General features: G+C 46.8%; 3 protein-coding genes across 4 annotated transcripts in view; 2 read left to right on the top strand and 1 right to left on the bottom strand.

Moving 5' to 3' along the window:
* The first annotated feature begins 1,546 nt into the window (after positions 1-1,546).
* LOC125723320 (phosphatidylcholine:ceramide cholinephosphotransferase 2-like) lies at positions 1,547-11,651 on the top strand. Of its 2 annotated transcripts, none has more exons than XM_048999794.1 (6): positions 1,547-1,978; positions 7,040-7,446; positions 7,725-7,842; positions 8,478-8,631; positions 8,730-8,896; positions 10,309-11,651. In XM_048999794.1, exons 2-6 carry the CDS (start codon positions 7,064-7,066, stop codon positions 10,492-10,494), a joined length of 1,008 nt encoding a protein of 335 aa, XP_048855751.1. In that variant the 5' UTR covers positions 1,547-1,978; positions 7,040-7,063; the 3' UTR covers positions 10,495-11,651. The 2 variants fall into 2 exon arrangements, with proteins under 2 accessions (XP_048855751.1, XP_048855750.1); XM_048999793.1 differs by having other exon boundaries at positions 1,554-1,978; positions 6,981-7,446.
* A 146-nt stretch (positions 11,652-11,797) lies between these two features.
* hadh (hydroxyacyl-CoA dehydrogenase) lies at positions 11,798-15,637 on the top strand. Its single transcript, XM_048999795.1, has 8 exons — positions 11,798-11,996; positions 13,674-13,802; positions 13,950-14,107; positions 14,268-14,394; positions 14,507-14,596; positions 14,680-14,752; positions 14,938-15,054; positions 15,281-15,637. The coding sequence occupies exons 1-8, from the start codon at positions 11,841-11,843 to the stop codon at positions 15,397-15,399; spliced, it is 969 nt and encodes a 322-aa protein (XP_048855752.1). The 5' UTR covers positions 11,798-11,840; the 3' UTR covers positions 15,400-15,637.
* Positions 15,638-18,168: 2,531 nt separating this feature from the next.
* Positions 18,169-23,372, bottom strand: part of lef1 (lymphoid enhancer-binding factor 1) — a 30,498-nt gene continuing 25,294 nt past the window's right edge. Inside the window, exons 10-12 of the mRNA XM_048999704.1 lie at positions 22,723-22,771; positions 22,453-22,493; positions 18,169-18,273 (exon numbers count right to left, since the gene is read on the bottom strand). Of these exons, the coding sequence (XP_048855661.1) occupies positions 22,459-22,493; positions 22,723-22,771 (84 nt within the window). The 3' untranslated portion in view covers positions 18,169-18,273; positions 22,453-22,458. The remainder of the gene's footprint in view (positions 18,274-22,452; positions 22,494-22,722; positions 22,772-23,372) is intronic.

Raw genomic sequence — 23,372 nt, forward strand, 5'->3', positions numbered from 1 at the left:
GCCTTACATCGATTCTTATATACTATTCTTATCTCTTAACAGTTACTCCTCACAGGGAATGTCCTAAGCATCATCTTTCCCTCGACCGTTCGCCAGTGTTATGTTATTCTCATTTGGGATTTTGGTATTCCCCGTCCCTGGATGATCCGCTGCTAATCATTTCTTTTATTACTTAGTAACTCTGGAAAATATAACTGTGGCAATAAGCCTAGAATCTATGTAATTCGTTCAAGGCCACTTTGGTGGTAAGCAATAAGCTCAGCATCCAGGTCTTCCTGCAGTAATACGCCTAGATAGTTTATGTTTGCTACACACTGCTTAGCTACAGAGTCTGTTATATATTTTTCCCTTCAACACAGTGATACACTACAGAGTAAATTTGAGGTATGATAAGCCTTAGCAATAAATATAAATACTTATATGATCACGTAGCCAAATTGGCATCCATTCTCTAAAGGTTACAAGGTTACATTATCCTCTACAGGTTACATCTTCGCAGTATTGTCCTAAGCATTATATTCTGTGCATACATTACATTAAGTATTATACAGTGTTACATTATATGTTATAGTTCATACATACATAAACTGGTCTGCATCAGTCAGAATGTTTAATGGTACATTATACTGTCGCTGATATTTCTAGCACAATACAGTACATAAGTAGTAGTCTACTTATACGTCTATCCAAAATAATGTACCAGACTACAGCCAGAAGTGCTGTCTATGTCCAAATAAATTAATATTGCAAAAAACATTACATAATTAAATATTTGCTGTGCGCGGACAACGTCTTTAAATCTTCGTTAAAATCCTGCAAGCATTACTGCTATAACTGTAATTTTGAGCTCTACACTCCAGCAACCTTGTTGCAACCAAGTTAAAAAAGACACTCGCTTTATATATACGATTAGGCTAAGATTATGAAGTACTTCAGCATTATACCATTTAAAGTTAACAGATTAACGCCATAAAGTAGGCAGGATTCGCACAGAGAATATGAAAACATTAATGTTTCATTGTGGTGTTAAAATTACAGTCACCCCAACATGGGTATATATACTCCGATATTGGTTCATTAAATTAATTAAATTATCACATTTCAAATTTCCGTTAAATTGTATATCGCTCCGGGTGAAAGCGTTAAAAGTTAAAAAGGTCATTCCTCAGAATTAAATTCTTATATATAAACAATCTTCGTGTAGTTCACGAATGAGTTTGTGGCGTACACAAATTTAGGAACAAAGAAGCCGCAGGGTGATATTTTAAAATGTAAGCTAGCCCTTTCCACATGAGAAGAAGTGAAATTACAGCTGTTTGTAGGACTTTTATATACCAGGAGTATCTTAATGGTTTGAAAAGTAACCATGTCGTAGGTCTATACGGCCATGATATGACACTGGGGTATTCTTTTGTCTTAATTGACTGTTTTTATTAAGCGATCAGCACGTTAACATGTTGTGGTCTTTACAGATCACGCTTTGTGTTAAAAACAGTACATAAAATATTCTTAAGAGATGTACGCTTAAAACATATAAATTCTCTTTTGATCAATTTTAACGTATCAAATCACTTTAGCAAAATTGCGACAGGTCTGAACACTGACGGCAATCGTACTTTAAATATCGATATCTTAAGTACCTACAAAAATTCTTATTAATGCTGTATCACAGACACGCCTGAAGCCACTGTGCATTTTGTTTATTTTTTACGAATCCATAAAGTAATCGGACAAAGTCCACAAAGTCACCAAACAAGGAATGGTGAACTTTACGTTCACCGTACTAGGTTTTCGTTGCTGCGCGTTTCATCCAGGCAGCCGATCCGCTGCAGGTCTGAGCGTTTGGAGACGCGCTGATGTCAAGCATCTGGGAGGAGCGCCGCTTCGCTTTTCCTTCATGGCAGCACCGGGAGCTTCATTTCGAGCCTGAACGCTGAAGGTCTCCGGATCTGTCCGCTTTCTTTCTCAGGGATCTCAGGTACGCTGACACTTTACATGAACTTGTGTGAATCCAGCGTTTGATGCGCTTGTTTACAGCAGTTGTCTTTTCACACGTGTACAGTCGAAATCTATAGTCCAAGTTCAAAATAGACGATCGTTTCTTGTATACGTTTTATTTTTTTTTTACAAAAATGATACATACATCGACCGGGAAATTTGCGTCCCTCTCTTGTGCTTGCTTGTATATATGGGTTCTGAAGCTACATTTAGTCACGCTTCTCTTTGTTTTTTTACTGAAAGTGTGAGGGGTTCACATTCGGTTGAAATATTTGGGCTACCTGCAGTTTTGTCTTAGTTTGACTTGAGTGAGAAAATAATGCGACTACTGCGTACCGGTTACCGGTTGCATTCCTGCATATACTGAACATCAGTAAGTTTGACGGCCTTTTTTTAACTGGAAAATTGCGCTACGCAGGTCGACGTTTTCGGTTTGTATACTAATTTACATCCAACCACGAGTACCGGGTAGCCGATAAGATGGAGCACTATGAAAAGAGTTTTTTTTATTATTATTATCATCATCTAACAATACTGGGCGAGTGTTTCTTGGTTTATGTGAATGACAGAGGTCTTCTCACGTTAGCCTGTGAACTCCACATAGACTATGAGCTTTGTAATATTGTATACAGATAAATTTTAGGCAGCTGGTTGCGTCGATAGATAACTGCTTCTTGGAAAGGATAACGTGCCAATGCTCTTGATTTATTTTAAATCTTTACTTGTATCTGTCCTTTTCAAGAACTGCTATTCCAGAGAATGTTCCAGAGAGAGACCTCCTGGATGGTGCCACTGTGGCACTTGGAGCAATTTAGAGCTTGTCAGCATGTCTTGGAAACTTCACAGTGAGGTCACATGAACATGCGGCATGTTTGTGTGTGATTCAAACCCATGACTGTGGAAATGTAAAATGACCCAGTTAGCTACCAAGAGAGCCATGTTCACTGCCCAGAATGCTTAATTACTACCACGCAAGGGTTCTGTTCACTGAGAAATATCTATTTAAAAATGCTGGGATCTTCACTGTGTCTGGATCTGCTCTGGAAAACGTTTCCTGAAATATCAAAAAATCCTGAAAAATGTAGAAATCACTTTATTTTCCCGGAGGAAAGTCATGAGGCGAGGGATGGAAGCTTTGTATCACCGCGCTTTTATTTTTAGACTGTGGTGAAAAACTGTGGGGTTTCTGGGACGTTCTTCAAAAGTAAATCTGGAGAGCTACGCTCTGGGCAGGGACGCACCCGCCCTGCTCTGTAATATACCAGCTGCGGGTCTTCCCACAGCATAGAGGCTACTGTCCTGCCCCTGGGACCCTGAGGTAAAGAAAGACAGCTTCACACATACCTTTTCAGTCACGGCAGGGAGACGCCAGCTATCCCATAATCCTCCAGGAGCATGGCTCCTGAGGGTGTTTGCTGTGTAGCGGCACACCTTCCCGAATCACTAACCTGTGAGTAGGGTCTTCATTGGAGAAAGGAAATGTTTGTTGCCATTTTTTCCTGTTAGATTCTGAGGATCAAGCTATGGAGAATAAAATGCCCCATTCTGTGCTACTTATTAACCTGTGCAGAAGTGCGGCAACTCAAATAAAAACCTGCGACACGCACTCAGTTTCAGGTTTAGGATTTACACACCGATTTTATGTCCGAGCAATGAGCAATATTGTACGATCAGCCATAAAAATAGAATTCACATACATCCATTTACTTTGTTTAATATATTTAATTAGCAGATGCTCTTTTTTTTGGATAAAGTCAGGTCAGCCGGTCCTTGGTGCAGTTGGGGGTTAAGGGCCTTGAATATAAACGCAATGGTGAAGTCTTGGGATTTGACCCAACAACCTTCTGATTTCCGCATTCTAGCACAGCACCCGCATTGCACAGCTTAAATCCATGCTTTTGAATCACACTTACCATATCTATGTAATCAGGCAATGACTTGCCTTGAGCGGCCCTCAGTGATCACCTGCTCTCATACGGTTGAGTTGTTGGTGTATTATTGATAGTGATTGTTAGTGATACAGACAGCCATCGCACTGTGAAGTCCTATGGGGGAATTGATCAGGAAAGATCCCATCTCTTAAAAACCACAGTGGGCTGTAGCACATACCACAAAGATATAATCTAAACTAGAACAGAAGCTCAGTAGCGGTGAGGCAAACATTACACGCGGAAGGCGAGTACCCCAGCATCCAACAGGGACCTCGGATGGGGGAATGTGTATTCAGATAAGTAATGAAGGAAGCAGTTTGTCAAGGTCCAGAAACTCTACACCCCTGAGTGCCTGGATCCAGCAGTAAGGCGATTCCATAATGGTCCATTTTCCTGGCCTCTATGACCAACCTTCGCATTAAATGCCATGTTAATGCGCCGCGATATGTCCAGAGCCTGTCATTTTTACCCCGCGATGCAGACCTTATTTCCTGTTGCAGTGGGTAGCTACTGTTTGAATAACAGAGATGAACCTGGTCAACAGATCTGTTTGACAGAGCATTAGGCAAATGCATCAAGCCTGTTTTACATGCATGATTGTAACTGTTCCACTTCATTCAAAATAGCTCAAACTGCAAGGGCCACTGCTTCTCATTCTTGTAAAACAGCTCCCTTATGAGTCAAAATCTCCACACCATCCTGACTGCACTGATCGCCCTGCAGCCTTCTGCGAACATACAGCTGACTTCCATTTTGAATCGTACCTTCAAACTTTATTTAAATCCCATAAACAGAGAACAGGCTCCAACACTGGGATCCTAATGGTTTGGCTGGCTTCTCCTGCCGACTGGCTATTTTTTGACCTTGCTTCTTTGAAGTCATATTTGAACACGGGATGCAGAAAATCGTCGGAGTACAGGGTACCGTGTCATTAAACTAAAGTACGAATTGGTACGTCTACACCCTTGCACGCCTTCAGAAAAATATAGCCTTGTGTTCAGACCAGACGGGTGGTGGCACTTGTAATAACAAGATTAGTTCCAAGGCAGCCAGATTACTTGTACATTACTTTATTTGTTGCCATATGGTACAGAAAAACTATAACCACTTCAAGTGCTACCCCATGGGTTTGGAAGATGAATTAAAATAGTAAGGTTGCCCACCCTACGCCTGATTTATTAATTGTTCACGATGTAAAGTTGGCCTTTTTCCCCCTACCAGAACGATAAACTTTGGCCATTGTAGACTCTCGGTTTCTTGTTAGTTGTCTCTGTTAGATCTCAAATGTCTGCTCGGATGTTTACTCTGCTCACCCACCCTGTTATACAAGTAGGCCCCTGACAGGCTTTGAAATCCAGATTTGTTTTCTGAAATGATACAGTTGGGTGTCGTGTTAAACAGTAGTCAAACTAGCTATGGCTCATACTTCTGCTCTATGTGGTTATTGTGGTCAATGCTGACAACAGGTAGGATGCAAGTAGGTGAGGCCAAAATTTAAGATGGAGACACGAAGACGGGCACGCATCCTTCCTTTGGTTGTCATCAGCAGATGACATCATTTCCAGGAAGAAAAACTTTTTTTTTTTAGTGTTTCTGATCTGCATCTGATTAGCCAGATCTATGTGTGAACCACGGCCAAACTGACCAAGTTACCTCCAACAAATACGCCATCGCCTGTCTCTCACTCCATGTAAAAAAAAAAACCATGTGATTTCATAGTCAAATTGAACACGGTGACTCTATAGTAAGTAGAATAGGTGTATATTTCCCCTAATCTAGTTGTAAAAATATCTCAAGGACTCAGCAGAGTCAAATCCAGTGAGTCCAGCCCACAAGTTAAAAAAAAAAAAGAACCTGTTTCCCATTTTTTATTTTTTTTTGTAAAATTCTATGCAAGGAATTTGAAAGGGTTAAAAATCAGGTATTGCACTCCCCCACGTGGGACTGATGAATATGAGATGAAGTTGGGAAGAGCACAATTGGCACCGTGCACCAGAGTGCCGGGCGTGAATCCAGGCTACTGTGAAAGACGTGCCCAGCAGGAAGGCGTGCCATAAAGCGTACGGCTGAATGTGGGGCAGGCACCACAGCAGGTCGCCGCGTCTCTCTTCCTCCTGGCAAACACGCACTTGACCCTGTGTCTACTTCCCTGTTCTACTTCGTAGAGGTAACTTTGAGCTTCAGGGTAGCGTTAAAAACGAGTTGTGGCCCAATGAGCTGCCGTAGAGGACGCAAATGGGAGACGCAGCATTTCAGGCAGGAGGGGTCGGCCATTTCTCTGGCTGATAATGAGCTCGCTCTACAGGCCTATGGTAATTTAATAGGTGCTTATTAGTTTAGTTTGCGGAAGGCTTTCTGGAAGAATGGGAAGATACGCGGATGACTCATGAGTTCAAATGGGCCAGATCTATTCCCCGGTGGAACGACACAGGATGGGGCCTCGTCTGACATTATTCAGCAAGCAGACATACTAGGATCTACTTTCCCAGTCTTCTCCACAGATGTTCACATCCGAAGGTCGGGTTGAAATACTATGTCCAGTGTTCTCTTTACCAGGGACTAAATAGTCGACATTTTAGATGGATTTATTGTACATTTCCCAGGGTGGCACGGTGGCCAAGTCGGCTCACACCTCTGGGACCTGGGCTTGAGTCTCCACCAAGGTTCTATGTGTGTGGAGTTTGCATGTTCTCCCTGTGTTGTTGTGGGGTTTCCTCAGGGTACTCCGGATTCCCTCCACAATCCAAAAACATGCTGAACCTATTTGGAGTTACCAAATGGTGCATGTATGAGTGAATGGTGTGCGATTGTGTTCCTGAAATGGGTTGGCGTCCCATCCTGGGCTGTTCCTAGCTTTGCGCCAATAGTCTCCAGGACCCCCCCCCCTGCAACCCTGAATAGGACAAGCGGTTTCATAAAATGCTTGGATGGATATACATTTTCCTTCACTGCAGAAGCAGATTTTCCAGACTTCTTAGTGCAGAAAAGTAGATGTCCAAATTTGTCCCAAATCTCCTATATTATGGCATTAAAACATATTGCTTTCTGCAGCCTTCCAGATTTTTCCAGATCCCATAAGTGAGCTGGAAGGCCTCATGCTGTCTCAACAGCCCCAGGGGGAAGGAGACGGGGTGATGGCCCACCCGGATGAAGGTGCTGATGACGCTTCTGGCCTCACCCTATCTCTGCCGAGCGGGGACCTGAATTCTCGCTCGGGGATCAGCCAACACCGCGACTATGTCAAGATCTCCGTCCCTGGGGGAAGGCGCGATCCGCTTCCCATGGAGTGGTGGAAGACGGCGATCGCTTTCATCTACGCTGCTTTCAACCTGATCCTGACCACGGTTGTGATCACGGTGGTCCATGAGCGTGTCCCAGCTAAGGAGAACAGCCCGCCGCTGCCTGACAAGTTCTTTGATTACATCGACCGTGTCAAGTGGGCCTTCTCCGTGACGGAGATCAACGGCATGATCCTCGTGGGCATTTGGGGCATACAGTGGCTCTTCCTCAAATACAAGTGAGCACCGTTCTCCTCTTGCAAGTAACACCTTCAGCAGCGCCCTCATTTGTCCAGTTACAGTCTATCTTCTGCATTTTTGCCCCACGTTGGTCACCCCAAGTTTATTCTACATGCGCCATACAAGCCAGAAACGCCTTCCAGTCACATGACGGCAAGCAGAATAATGAATCCTGATTAGCCGCTTCAGTAATTAGTCCAAACACAGAGGTCCCGCTGCCTTCTGTGACCTGTGACCCTGGCCATATCCTGAGTGTCCATCACCGCCCACATTGCAGGTCCATTGCTGGGAGGAGATACTTCTTCCTGATCGGAACGCTGTACCTCTATCGCTGTGTCACCATGTACATAACCACGCTGCCTGTGCCCGGGATGCACATGACATGCGCACCCAAGGTAAGCCGGATAACCAGGCCCAGGCAGGCCCCGTTCGGCTACACGCCCCACCCCCCTTAACCCAAGGATGCGAATGTCCCTTATCCGCAATTATTCCAGCTGGGGAACAGAATTTAAGCCATAAATTTCTTTCTGCCATTATAGCTTTGTTTAAAGACCGCTGGTATCCGAGATGCCGTACTCTACCACAGGGGTCTCCAACTCCGGTCCTGGAGAGCTACTATCCCGTAGGTTTTCTATCCTACCCGGCTTCTGATGAGCCAAACCTGCTCTTGGGTAATCAACAGGTGTGGTTCACCAGAAGCCGAGTAGGATAGAAAACCTATTGGATAGTAGCTCTCCAGGACCAGAGTTGGAAACCCCTGCTGTACCATCACTCGTTTTTTTTTTTTTTTTTTTTTTTGGTCAACTGCATTTTCATCACGTCATTCCACAGTCGTGAATGTGATCGCATGGTCAGCTGCCATGTTGTTGATCTTCTATGCTTGTTTTTGGCCCAATACTTCGCAGCAAACGGTGACCTTAATTGCCTCAGCAATGATGAGCCGGTGCAAGTCTGTATTGTGCGATGCGCTGAGATTAGCGCCATTGGTGCCGGAGCTGCGCCCGCTCACTTCTGGGCTGGTGTATTGCAGCTATATGGGGACTCCAAGGCCAAGGTACAGCGGGTCCTGCAGCTCATCTCCGGGGGAGGCCTTTCCATCACGGGCTCGCACCTCATGTGCGGGGACTTCTTATACAGCGGCCACACAGTCATGCTCACGCTCACCTACCTCTTCATCAAGGAGTGTAAGTGGGGCCGTGCGGCCGATTAGCCGTTAGCGCTTAACCATCCACTAGCCTGAAGGCTAAGATGCTAACCGCCGCCGCTGTCACCGTCTACCCAGATTCCCCGCGCTCCTTCTGGTGGTACCACCTGATGTGTTGGCTGCTGAGTGCTGTGGGCGTGGTCTGCATCTTGATAGCGCATGAGCACTACAGTGTGGATGTGGTGGTGGCCTACTTCATCACTTCCCGCCTCTTCTGGTGGTACCACACCATGGCCAATCTGCAGGTGAGTCGGCCATGCCTTGACGTCACCCGTCGGGTCTTTACTGCAGTGGTCTCCATAGGCAACCATTACCCCCCACAGTTTGATTTAAGGAAGATTCCGGGGGGGGGGAGGAATTTCTCTACCACTGCTGTTCTACAATTACCGTTACTTGATCCTGGAATTCAGCAGGCATTGTAGACTTTTTCATTGGCTTTTATCGATAACTGTAGTCCTTAGAAAGGCATATGTCAGTCCATCAACTTTAAAAATAATTAGTTATAGTGAAATCATTCTATGTTCCATTTTTACACTCCATTCTGATCAATTTCAGAGTGTGTTTCCTTTTTCTAAGTTTCAGAAGGCTGTGTGATACGGTTATAAATAAATATATAGCATTTATCTGCTGGAAAGTGATGTGGCCCCAGTTCACTGGAAAATCCTTGAGTATATGCCAGTTGAAACAAGCATCCTCTTCTCACGAATGCCATCGATAAACATCCGAGGGATTTTTTTTTTCCCCCATCGTGAGTTTCGGAATGGGACGATCCCCCGGTGCCCCTAAGTCTGGTGCGGCTCCCAGTTGCTCTCAGCTGTGACGTACACGTGGCAGGATGGCAGTGCGGGAAAACTCGACACAGGAGCCGCAGCATGTAAACGGAAAGGCGACTGCTCATCTATTTTTTTTGGCGTATTTATTCAGCTCACACCCGTATCCATGGCAACTCGACAATTCAGGCTGTTCACCAGCACCACTAGCTACCACACGACGTCAACACCACTCAATATCGCCACCTTGTGGGGATGTGTTTTAAAATACTAACGTTATAAACAAACCAATACAATGCTATGAGTGGTTTGAAGTAAAGCATTGGTGTCCTATGATTATTCTCTGGCAACATGTACAGAAGCTATTCACAAAATATGTTTAAAAAAATAAGTTGAGTGACTGATTACTTGGTTGAAACGTCACTCTGCTACTCTTCTGCAGTCAAAGAGGAGTCCTTTCCTGTTTGTTTGGTACTCTTTCCCATGTCGCCCCCTGTTGGTGGTCCGAAAACACTGTCTAAATTCTTCAGAAAAAAACGGTTAGCAGTGATGCTGCTTGACACCTGCACTTTAGGAAAGTTTCAGGTTAAGCACCATATCACCTTGGCACGTGTCAAATAAATCCCACCATCTCGTGTTTTTCAGCCCTTAAAATATCCTGACTTTAGTCTGCGGTGGTGTCGTCAGACTGGCACTAGATTTTGATTATGTTTTTACTTTCACTCGAATGTCCACCCTCTGCGTCTGGAAGCTGAATGGAGGCTTGTTTACCCGCATGTCTAATCTGGGCGTCCAGAGAGGTCATCGGTGTGACCAAACGTTCGGGGAAAATTCCAGGTTCTGTTCACCAGTTCGTTTTTTCTTCCCCTGTGCCATTTCCTCCATAGATACTGAGATGCTCGCCCAACAACTACCTCACATACACATGGTGGAACCCCATCTTCAACTTCTTCGAAAGGAACGTGCAGACCGAGGTCCCGAGCACCTTCTGCTGGCCCGTCTGCTGTCCACCCACCTGCTTCAAGAACACCTGCAAGAAGTACTCCAAGGTGCAGAGCACCAGAGAGGAGTAGACCTCTTTGGGAACTGCGTGATTGGCGGTCAGCTGTACTGAACGCTCCACCAGGAATTACAGTCATGCCAAAGTCTGAGATGAAGTGCCTCTTGTGTATTACACATGAAATTAAAGTATTCCAGCTCTGTTCTATTTATATTCAAAATAAGAAGTATTGATAAGTATTATGTTAATGTATGTAGTGTATGTTTCGTCTTGATCACATGGCCTTAATGTTGCTATGGCTACAATGCTTGTTAAAGCTGTTTATGGGGACCCGCTGCCCTCGGCTTGGGACAATGTGGACAGGTCAGGGAAGGAGGATGTGTTTAATACGGGATTTTTATACTGCAATTTAAGGAGTAAATCACAGGCAGCTGGATAATAATGTGTTCCGTTACCGTAATCTTTCAGGTTGTACCAGAAGTGTTATGTTTTTTGGGGGGTTTTTTGCCTTTAAAAAGTCTTAAGTCCATAATCTATGGCAGCATCTCCCAGTCCTGGTCCTTAGGGAGCTCTAGACCGTCCGGGAACTGGGAGAGAGAAAATGGAGCGGACTGACTGGGAGGGAGCGAAAATGTGGACTGTCCAGGGGTCTCTGAGGATCGGGTTGTGAGACGACGATCAATTTGGTTAGTGTCTCCTTGTTCAGACGCCTGAAAATGGATTTTGATGCCAGTTTCAACAACAGAAAAATGCTGCAGCTGTTCAACACAGAAAAATCCCTGTAGCAAAGGTGCTTGTTTGTTTTTTGTTCATTTTAATACCCGGTTTCTTCAGTTTCTGTAAGTTAAAGTGCCTTTTTACAGCCAGTTTTTACACAGAATATGTATTAGAATGATTTTCAGTTCAACTGAGATTTTCATGTTTCTTGGCAAAGGAAATTAGCAGATTTATACATGGTACTGTAGCATCTGAAGCCAATTCTCATGACCGTTAATGTGACATTACAATGGAAATGCACCATGTTGAAAAAGTATTTGTTTTATCGAAAAAACTGAAATAAAATTTTTGCTATTATAGAGCATGATTTATATTTGTTGTTAAAATGAATACGTCTGTCTTTGCTGCTGAAAACTCAACGGATTCTAGATTTATTTTAAACTGTCATTAACATGCACTCTTTTTACAAAATAGTGTGATTGTTATTAAAATCACAATATCTCACGAACTTTATCGCCGTGCAAAGTCGTGATTGTTATGATGCAGCCATTTAATGACTGACACCCTCAGCCTGATGGGCGCAAAGTGCGTTTGACTGCCGAAGTGTGTCAAAGGCCACGGGGGCGCGCCGGAAGAGCGGCCACGTGAGCGAGAGCCCGCGCCCGTCGTCCCCGGAGGAGGCGCGCCGCCGAGCAGCTATTTATGCACAGGACGCCGGGGCCTTGGCGCCGCAGATTCGACATGGCTTTCGCTACTCACTGCCTGATCCGGTGCCTGTCCTCCGGCGCCGCCCGGCATGCAGCTATCAAGCACATCACGGTGATCGGAGGTGGTCTGATGGGTGCGGGTATAGCGCAGGTAAACCCAAAGCAAGAAACCAGAAAATAAACGGGAAATAAAACTGCATGCATTAGCTTCCCGGCTCGTTTCGCTTTACCCGGTTAGCTCGCCTTGTTACACAGTAAGTGCTAGTTATTTGCGTAGCAGTTAGCCGCAGCTCCCCCCAGCGCTGTGCACAAACCAGCTAATTAGGCACGTGACGCCGACGATCTGGTTAGTTCAGGTTAAACCTTGTGCGCTGCCCGATGTCCGTCAACATGGCGATAGTTAAAGCTGGCTGCGACCTTTCACATAGATCGCAGACAAACTGGCAAGTGTCGTTAATCTGTAACTAACATGAACTTTCCGTGGTTAAAATTTGTTACACGCATAAAATGTCAACTTCCGTGCATGTTCATAAAGTGGAAAACACTGCGTTGCTTGCTCAAGGTAACATAAAGTAACTGGATATGATAGAGCTTTGATCATTAATCGTGCGCGTTTAATAATAGCACAAAAATGTTTGCAACTGCGTCATGTTCACCCAGTAGTACATTTCAGGTTAGGGGTGAGCGGATCGAACCAACAGTATCGATACCAACGTTGGTAGTGGTATCGGATTGATACTCGCGTGATAGGATCGATACTTTAGCTTTAACTCTGGCTTCGGTCCATTACTCCCGTTTCATCAAAAAGTAGACATATCTGTGCAAACATTGCTCCTTTCACTTCTTGCATGCACACTTTGCTCTTCTGCTCTGTGATGTTGTGGTGCCTGTTTGATTAGATTATTTGTAAACGTAATTCGTAGCGTGTTGACACTAGAACTGTGATTTCTGGTTGTCAATCACCCGTGTGTTTTTCGTATGCAAACCGCAGTTTGGAGACCAGATGGACTCGTCAGCAATTCCTTCTGGTGAAAGATCTTGTAGTGTGTGACCCCCCTCATCAGTCATGTAGTGTGCATCGACTTCAAGACTCCCGAATACAAGAGGACAGTCGGGTAGTGCCAACTTAACATAAACAGCAGTGTAACGAAAGTGGGGAAATATTTTAGTTATTGTTGTTTCTGAACAAAAACTAACTGAAGAGAATTTAAGTTTTAAAACATTTGTTCTCCGGTAATCGTTTTGTGCACGTTATTTAAGAAAAGCAAGAAGTGCAATGAAAAGGAGAAATTTTGATATAATTGTTTCTGAACACAAATCACAGACTGAAGGAAAGAATGTATGTTTTAAAACGTTATTCTCCAGTAATAATTTTGTGCAGTTTTCCTGTTTGCAAATTCAGTTCATTACAATAATAAAAATATTTAATTTGCCTATACATTTTGCTTAAAATCTGTCCTCTGTTTTAACATGCACATGACTAACAGTAGAAATCAAAAATTGTAGCAGATGTGGGTTTGAACCAGCGACCTTCTGATTACAGGCACACACGGTTAGTCCACTGAACCATAAAGTACATAAGCTACCTTTATAGTGAAAAGTATTGGTGTCGGCAGTATTGGCCCAGTATTTACTTGGTATCAGATCGATAGCAAATTTTGCAGTATTGCACACCACTATGTCAGGTACCACCTTTTACCACCAATGGAGCGGAGCCTGCTACTGACCCACTGTCATGCTGAACCACGGGAGGTGCTCTCCAAGTACTATAAAGCCAAGGATGAATAAAGGAAAATAATATGTGAATATTGAATGCTCTCGTTCACAGATTGCTGCAAGTACAGGACACTCTGTAGTGTTGGTGGACACCTCAGAAGATATCTTGAAGAAGTCCGCCCAGGGAATCGAAGGTAGCTTGAAGAGAGTGGCCAAAAAGAAGTTTGCAGACAAGCCAGAGGTCCGTTTTCCATAAGTTTATGATCATATCTGCATATCTATAGAGAGATGGAACAATCATCACACATTTGCTACCTTACTGTCTCCGAGTACTGCTCTGTAGCCAGTCCAGCTTGTGTATGACAAGTGTGTTTATATCGTGTTCCAGGCGGCAGCGGAGTTTCTCCAGAAGGTCCTGAAGAACATTTCCACGAACACCGACGCAGTCTCAGCGGTGCGGAGCACGGACCTGGTGGTGGAAGCCATCGTGGAGAATCTTAAAGTCAAGCAGAGCCTCTTCAGTTCACTTGACAAAGCTGCCCCAGAGTAACTCAAAGCTTTTCTGTTTGACATTTGAAAGGCCAAGCATCTTATCCTCCGGTTCTCCAACAGCCAAATATTTCAGTGTTTAGTGTTAATAGTGCAAAAAAAATTGTCCCCAGGATGCAGAAAAGTTCCAGAACCTCTCATTTCCTTCAATTGACAGGCACACAATATTTGCAAGCAATACATCATCGCTGCCCATCACAGACATCGCTAGTACCACGACGAGGCTGGACCGATTTGGAGGTCTCCATTTTTTCAACCCTGTTCCCATGATGAAGCTTGTGGAGGTATTTTGTTATGTTTTCCAATGGCAGAACATCTAGAGGATTGGTGTTCTGTGCTTGTTTTCGAGTGGGAAGCACAGCTGATGATTCTCACCTTCTGACGTGATGTTTGTAGGTGATTAGAACATCACAGACTAGTCAGATGACATTCGATGCTCTGTATGACTTCAGCAAAGCTTTGGGAAAACATCCCGTATCTTGCATGGTAAGAGTTTTAACGCCAATAACAGCAGATACTAATAGAACCGTTGCATATGAATGGGACCGAGTCGTGTTCCCCTTGTTTAGGATACCCCAGGATTCTTGGTGAACCGACTTCTTGTACCGTACATGATGGAGGCCATTCGACTCCACGAAAGAGGTGTGACGCTGTTACAGTGATCACGTGTTATATGAGAGCTGGCTTGAAATTTTCGCAGTTAGCATTTACGCCACGCTAGCTGCGGTAGCAATATGTACGAGCTTACATTGGCAGAATAGCGTCGCAGTATAGCTTTACATATTTCAGCTTAACTATCTAGCTCACTGGCTAATTGACTCTCCTAGGGCACGGATCAAAAGAAGACATAGACATGGCTATGAAGCTGGGCGCTGGATATCCCATGGGTCCCTTTGAGCTTCTTGACTATGTGGGATTGGACACCTCGAAATTCATCATCGACGGTGAGTGTTAAGGCCGTTGACCAGTGGACGGAAGGTTGTAGGTCTGAATCGTGGGCAAGCATTTGCTCTGCAGTTCTGTAATGTGCTTTGGGTTATCATGGCATGCATTGTAAACCGGTTACTGGCTTAGGTTAAAATTTGCCTTAGCTGATTTGCTTTAGCATCAATGTAAATATTTTTACAATGTCAATTCAAACAGACAGAGTAATAATTGCTATAATTCTAGGTTGGCATGCGATGGACCCAGAAAATCCCCTTTTTGCTCCAAGCCCGATGCTGAACAAGCTGGTGGCAGAGGTCAAACTCGGAAAGAAGACCGGAGAAGGATTCTACAAGCATAAGTAACCAGGGACAACCTGGGCTATGTAGCCTGTCAAGGAAGAAGTAGTAAACAGGGGTGAGTGGGTCACCTCCCACTCTGATGGATGACTGTGTGGTTCTCACACTTGTAAGAATTCAGGTACTGTGTGGTCTTGAATTAATCTCAAGTTCTCTACAAACTGTCAATGCAATCACTGTGCCCCTCAGCTTAACTTTTTACAATCGTATTGTATAATCCAATAAAGGGCATTCTTAAAATGTTTTCCGTGTCTTCACGTTTGTGTCTTGACATGGTTTCAGTGTTTACGCGTCGGTCAGACAAAAGGGGAATGCAGATCGCATAGTGTGCACAAGGGGGCGCCAGTGCTCCAGCGATATGGCAAGAATTACATAAATCTTTAGGTTTATCTTAAAAACTAATCATAATAAAAGGTGTAAGTGAATTTAGCGTCCGCGGTTACCCTGTAGCGGACTGGTTCCGATGTCCCGTTTTTGAAACTATTTGCAGCAACATTTAAGACATCTGGAGAATATGATATGAACAGGTCTCTCCGGTTGTAGACCTGGAATTACTTAAGGGGTAAATCGTTTTTAAAGGCGTGCAGAAGTGCAGCACCCATCGTAAATACGGAGGATAAACGGCCACGTGGCTGGGCTCCATGTTCGTCTTACAAGTGCGTTTCAGCAGACATGAATATATTGGGCAATTAGGAACAAACTGCTTTCTTAAAAAGGCGTTTTATCGTTTAGGAGTTTCAAAGAGATGCCGCGTCAGTGTCGCTAATAGAAGGGTGATGCAGACCCGTGTGCGTTTCAAAGGCCCCCTTTTTTTGGGGGGTAATGTACCGGATCATTTCGTTTGATGCCTTGCCCTGTACGACGGCTACCCACCCAACAAGTCCACAATCCTCCTTCAACATCAGTACCCACGATTTGCAGGGTTCTCCCTGTACTTGGAACTTTCTCTCCGTTTCATTCACCTAATTATGTATCGCACAATCATTTATTCTGTCATTGAAAACAGATTGATCCAGGTTCTGCTGTGTAATAAGTATCTTACCAGCTGCGAGCGCCGCAATCAGCAGTGTCTCTAAATGATCTGAATAACTTATCGCGCTTATCTTTTTTGACATATATACAGAAAAACGCTTTGATCTGGAGACGGGAGACGCTGCCTCCGGCCTCGGGCATGACCTCCGCGAAGCCTACCGGTATCGCATTGCCGTAATGGGAACCCCCCTCCTGCCTTTATACAAAGTTCTCTAAAACGCCTTTTCATCGCACATCCAGGAATATAAGGTAGCTACTACAACAGGCGTATATGTCAGAGAAATCTTTCGACGAATGCGGTTTTTTCCCCCTTTTTTTAAAGAAGCTAAGCTACCCAGAGTCCTGTGTAAGCACAGTGTAAAAGCATGAAATAATTTTGTTTTAAAGTTAAAATGCAAGAGGACAACGCCAAAAATGGTGACTTACCAGCCCATGCCGCGGAAGGGACTCAACCATGTCTTTATGGAGATGCTGTGGAGCAGTTTTCAATGACAATCCGGGACTGTCTTTAGAAAAGCACAAGTAGTGGCATCCTGCGTGTCCTTTGCATGCCACTAGGGGGCAGTGCCGGCAAAATTATAACCAGAGCATCTATTCACGTACGGATATTAGTTATAAATGAACACATTTCAAAAGATCCGGGATCAGTCAATGCTGCCTTTTATTTTCTTAAAAAAAACATGTTAAAACACAGTTCAAATGCAACCACTTGGCAGCAAAGTGCTGTACCAAGACGACGATGAGAATAAAACAAGATCGAATGCATTGGTATACTAAAAAAAACAAAAAACAAAACGAAGTTGCAGAATTACTTGCATGAAATAAACATGGCAAAAAACCACACTATTAGCTACCAGAAATAGAAGACATAGTACATTATTACAATAAAAGAAAATGTCAAGTGCTGGGTAAATATATATTTGCTTCATTTGTCTGTTCTGAACAATAAAATATAGGTTTTAAGCATGTAATGTCTTATTCCTTATTTCGCCTCCAAAAATACAGATAGACTGAAGCATCCTGACTGGGGGTTAAATGTACACGATAAGCTCTCTTCTACACCCGAAGGAAAAAGCCTCACTATTTGGTACAAATAGTCAGTAGAAGCCTATTTAGGTCTCATTTCTGCAAGATGCTTTTTTGAGGAGGGGGGGGGGCTTAAAAGCTTATATATACCAGTTAATTAAAATAAGTAAACGATCACTGAAAATATACACCAAGAAATTAAAACCAAATTCAAAATACAAAAGCATTCAACATAAATTGAGGGGGGAAAACTGCCATCAACTGGTCCAATAACAAAAAAAGGTTCTGTCCGGGGGAGACCTTTTGGGGTTTTACCCCCACGTGGTGCTGAAGCTTCTTTCAGGTGGGTGTGCATCCAACAACCGGGGAAGTGGGGGGGGTGAATTGGTATGAACTGAATTACTTAAGAGTAACACAGGGGGTGGAATGTTTGCGTGGCAAAACTGCTGGGTCGTGCTCCGTGCAGACGCTGGACGAAAGGGACCGTGAAGGACCGTGAAGGACCGTGAAGGACCGTGAAGGACCGTGGCGGGTGGGGGGGGGGGGGTTTGGGTCGGTCTCCACCGATCGCTTGCATTTCTGCGTGGTCGGTAAGAGAAAGGTCTTTACGGCTGTGATTGTCTGTTTCTTCTCCCCGTAGAGCGTGGTGTGTCGCTTGGCGTGGGGGTCTTTGGGAAGCGAATAGTGGTGGGGAGGCCAGGGGGAATGGTTTGGGGGGGGGGGGGGGGGGGGGGGTTCGGAACTAACAGGCTTCCATCTCTAAATGGGGACCAAGAGCTGTGGCCTTCGCTTTGCACGTGGAGAACGCATTTCGCTTTCCTCCTACGGCGGAAAAAAAGACACACAGGGAAAAAAAACCATCAGGCAGAAAGACGATTCAGGCATCAACAGCTACTAGTCAGCAGAGTCAGACTGGTTAGTGTCACTGAGAGGCACACGGACGTGCCGAGTGGCTACAGAGAGCAGCCAGCAGCTTCTGATCCTGATCTGTCCTGTAATGGTATAAGCAGCAGTGCGTTTGAATGAGCCGTTCAGACTGGCTTCTCACACTCGCCAGACGGGGACATGGGGACCCCGCAATAGCACACAGGGTCGCCCTTAAATTGGCCTAATTGGCCAAGCGATCTGCAACAGAGCATGTGAGCATGACGGGGACAATACGGCCATTAGTCCTGGGTCACTCACACCGACGTCCCCCCCCCCCCCATCGCTACACAAAGTGGCAACGGCTGGACTTCGGCGACAGAAAATTATTTTAAACGCTAAATGATTTTGGACTTTCCTTACCCCAAAATGCCTGTCTGTGGAGGCACCGTATTAAATGGTACAGTCCAGGCCTACCTCTCCACCCAGACCCTGGAGCATATGCCACGGTGCCCCCCGCCCCCAGACAGGCCTACCCTCAAACCCCCACTTTGTCCCACCCAGGCTACTTTACCACATGTGGATGAAAGAGCAGAGAAGCAGGGCTGGCTCGCCCGGGGGGAGCTGACCCTGGGCCGGGGCGGGAGGTCGCGCCGGTGAAGACGCCCTCTGGCTCTTATTTACCTCCCCTGCCCTAACCTTCCCCCCCCCCTCCTTTTCAAAGGCCTCCGGCTCCCAGCACTCCTTCCTGGGGAGGAGTTTTCCCTCACAGCCCCAGATGAAAAGCGGAGGGCTTCCTGTTCGGGAAGGGGGCCTGGGGAGCGGGCAAGGTCTCTGCCAGCCCCCCCCCCCACACACACACACACACAAACGCCGGGATTCAGGAGCGACTGGCCCTGCCCCCCCTCCCCCCTAACCACCATTAGCGCTCAGGAATGCCGACTGGACGTGCAGGAAATGAAATGCTGCTCTGTTGCGAGTGCCGCCCGGCCCCCCACGACTGCCCCCCCCCCCCCCCACCCCACCCCTCCCCCGGCCTCGGCCTCCACGGCCCCCGCCTCCCCAGCCAGCCGGGTCCCCTTTGAAGTGTGGGAGGTTAAGATAACTGGCGCGGCCCCGATCGTGGGCCCCCGATCGCGGCCCTCACCTCCCGGCGCAAATCAAAGTGCCGCCGGCCCCCGGCAGCTCCGGGCTGCTCCTCCAAGCCCCGAGAGGAAGGAGGGAGAGAGAAAGAGAGAAAGAGAGAGAGAGAGAGAGAGAGAGAGAGAGAGAGAGAGAGAGAGAGAGAGAGAGAGAAAAAAATATGGCCAAAAAAATATCGACCTTATAAATAAGCAAAACGGGGAAGTGAGCGGAGAAAGATACGCCGAATCGGGAAGCACGGCAAACGGAAAAGGAATGTTCCGGAAATGCCAGTGGAGCCGGGCCCCCATGCCACGCTTACACCGGCCCCCTCTGGGCAGGGCTAGGCCAGTGAGACTCTGTTCTGACAGGCAGCGGGATGGGCTCCCCCTCCCAAACAAACCTAACTACCATAGGTTTTTCATGCTGGGGTGGCAGATACAGACAGAGGGACAATTTTTTTTGCCGTGGTCCGATCGCGGTGGGGGAGATCGGGCAGGATTTGTGGAAACGCGTCCTTCCCGACTCACCATCCCACAGCCACCGCCGCGGCGCTAACCGGATTCCAGTCAGCCCGGAACAGCAGAGTGGCGGAGACGCGCGATGTGGCCGCTACCTGCCGGTATTTTTAAACCTCGCCTAATTCGCTCTGTCAGCCGGGCCTGTAGCACCGGCTCCGGGGAGGAAATGGCACCCACAAGCTTTTCGAGGTTTTTCAGGGTTTTCGGCCTCCGGTAATGAGTGGCAGATGATTCCAGCGCTTTCTGGGGAGTCAGGGGGCACCGCGGAGTGTGGGCCCGCAAGAAAAGCAGCATGCAAGAGTCACATCAGGATCCCTTCAGAGAACCACAAGCATTTGCTGGGGAGGGGGGATGGGGGGAGTCGGCCACATCTGAAGGCTCCCCGGGCAGGCAGACCTAGCTGGGGGCCAGGCCGGTGCAGGGAGCCCCACTGCCAGTCCCTCCACTGTGGTCGTGCTTCAAAGGTGCCGCTGGCATAGGCCAGCAGAAGGGGGCGGAGTTTCTGGGGATCCCACCCACATTATCCCCATGGAGGCCTGAGTTTATAGGCGGCAGCGCATGTGCTTCCTTCACGGGCCTCCCTGGGTCAGCCGACCTTGAGGGGAGGGGGAGCAGGGTGTGGTGGGGAAATACAGAGACACCACCTGGTACAGACAAGCAGTGAAGCAGTGCATCGTGGGACATCGCTGAAGCTCCAGGCTACATTAAAGTCCATTTTACGCCGAAAAACTCATTAAGATCCATCTCATCTCCGGAACACAAACTGAATCCGAATTGGACTGGTACCAGCCAGAACCAGCATGCAAGGACATCTGCAAGGCCCTCTCTGAAACTATCCGCCCTTCTGTGATGGCTGACCATTCCCGGGCCCAACAAAGGCGCTGAAGGGACACTATTGTTACCTTATCCCCCCCCTGCCTGGAAAACACACGGTGACTCATACACGTCTCACGCAGATAAAGATCGACGCCCACAACACGACATGAAGAAAGTGGGAGGAGGGGGGCGATGGCAGAGCACGTGACATGACCAGAACCAACCAGACGGGCCCACTGAATGGAGACTGCCATCTCCATGGAGAATGACGACCAATGGAGAGGCAGCAATAAACTTCCAGGAGCCAATTGCTGACGTTGTATGAGGTCACATGATGAGTGAGTGTACAGTGTTGACAATGTCATCAGTTGAGCAAAGATTATCCCGCTCATGAGATCAAAATATATGGAGGAATTTCCCAGCTTTCCAATGTTCTGCGTTACGGATATCAGCTTCAGGCTGTCACAGCGCTTCAGAAGGGGGCCATGACCCCGTCTCTCCAGGTACCCCGATGAGGAGGCAGACATCCACGGGGATGTGTCTCACCAAACTAGCCGTCCCAGTCCCAGACCTCACTCACTCAGATGGGCTCCCAGCTGAGGAACGGGGGCAGCTTGCCATTAATTTAAAAGTTAAAGAAAAAATGTGAATCAGAAGGAAACAAAATCACTGCTTCTTGAAAGCATAAAGATAAACCCATTTGGGGCAGATAGATATAGACTGCACCGGGAACCCCCCCCCCCCATCAGTCGAACCCCCTCATGACGATCTTAACCCCCCACCCAGCCCTAACCTTAACCATAAATAACCAAACTAAATAGAAGTGTTTTTAGTTTTTTGATTGCATTCACAGATCTTTGTAGAGACCTGAGAAATGGTCCCCACAATGTCAAAGTAACAGGTTTCTATCACATTGTGGGGGACATTCGGTCCTCGCGATGTAATATAAACATAATCCCCCCCCCCCCCCCACGCACACACAGTCATTCCCCACATGGTCTCTCTTCGTGGTGCGAAGCTGCAGCGGAACCATGGGAGCGAATCCTGGCAGAGAAACAGAGACCCGGCGGCTTGGTACCGGCTCATGTGCTGACCATGTGAGGCGATACAGCCGGGGGGGGGGGGTGCTTAAAACCAGCACCAGCTACGCTCCTACATCTAATGGGGGCTGCTGCTCCCCAGCAATAAAATGACTTTGTGGGAATCTAAAAATCTGCCAGAAGAAAGAAAAAAAAAAAAAACGAATAATAATCCTCATCTGAAATGCGTTGAGGCGCAAGTGCGTTTCAAAATCCATTCATCCGGAAAATACAAGTAAGGCACCCCCACACAAAGGCATGGGATTTATCTTCTCGTTGGGACAGTAGTTCGTACTGCAATGGGAATTTCAGCCTGTAGTTCAGGGACGACACCCAAACAGCATATCGGACAAAACAGAAGGAAGTGAGTTACATCCTAAGTCACAGAACCATGGCTTCAATGCAAGTGTGTGTGTGTGTGTGTGTGTGGTGTGTGGTGCGTGCAGGCACGGGCCTATCAGGACGCCCGGCCCGTTGTGTGAGCCCCGTTTGATATACAGTACACAGGCGGGACTTTCCAGATTAGCCTGTAAATACGTCACACTCCTTCCACAAAGCATCTTGCTGACGCTACACAGAAACGTAAACGGGGATTCTTACATTGGTCAGATGTAAGCTGTTTTCATTCTCTGGCCTGTACCTGCAGAAGATTGGACCTTTTAATAAGCTTTTTAGAGGGGCACCGCAAACGCACAAGGCTGCCCGCCGTGTGTCAAAGGCAGGAGCGCGCAGAACGGGGGGCCCCGGGGGTCAGGGAGACAGACCCCTCCTGGCTTGGATTCTCCACAGACTAATTCTGAAGTCTGGGGGTGTTGGGGTGCGGGGGCCGACGGAGCCAGTGTGGGAATGGATTAAAACGCTGGAATTACCTGACGTCGATTCCTGGAGTTTTTCCCTCTTTCGCTTCTTCTTCTTACCCTGCGGAATATCCGGGAGATCTCTTAAGGTGTGACCCCAGCACTCACATCACTAAACCAAAGGCGCCGTTTGCCGTGTCAACCGGTCCTCCCCCCCCAGGGAGACTGCTCAGGGCCCCCTCCTTCCCAGTGAGACGGGACTTCTTTGCAGTAAAACCGGGATAATCCCGAAGTAATCTGTGCCGCCAGCGAGGTAAGCAACCAGGGCTACGTCTGTGCTGGAGGGGGCCACTGTGTACACAGTGACGTGGTCACTGACGGTGGGGGCATTTTCCACTTAACTCTGACTTTTCAGGGTTAAATCGCAAGCCGGGTTACCATCTTATCGCTTAATTATTGGACCGGCATAACACTTCAACCTTTTTCCTCCCTGAAGTTAAATCCTCTCGTCTAGGAACAAAGCAGCCCCATTCCTCGCCCATCCAGAGTGGCGGCGTTAATGGGAATCCAAGGGTCCCCAGGTACCACGAGCTCCTGTTAAATCTGCGTAATCTCCTCGCATGTGGCAAAGGCACCAGGACAGATCAAAGGCTGGGGGGGGGGGGGGGGGGGCTGGAGGAGGGGGGGGCAGATCAACACCTCAAACGGCGCATTTCTGTGGT

Source organism: Brienomyrus brachyistius, unplaced genomic scaffold (assembly GCF_023856365.1).
Source record: "Brienomyrus brachyistius isolate T26 unplaced genomic scaffold, BBRACH_0.4 scaffold47, whole genome shotgun sequence".
In the NCBI taxonomy this organism is placed as follows: domain Eukaryota; kingdom Metazoa; phylum Chordata; class Actinopteri; order Osteoglossiformes; family Mormyridae; genus Brienomyrus; species Brienomyrus brachyistius.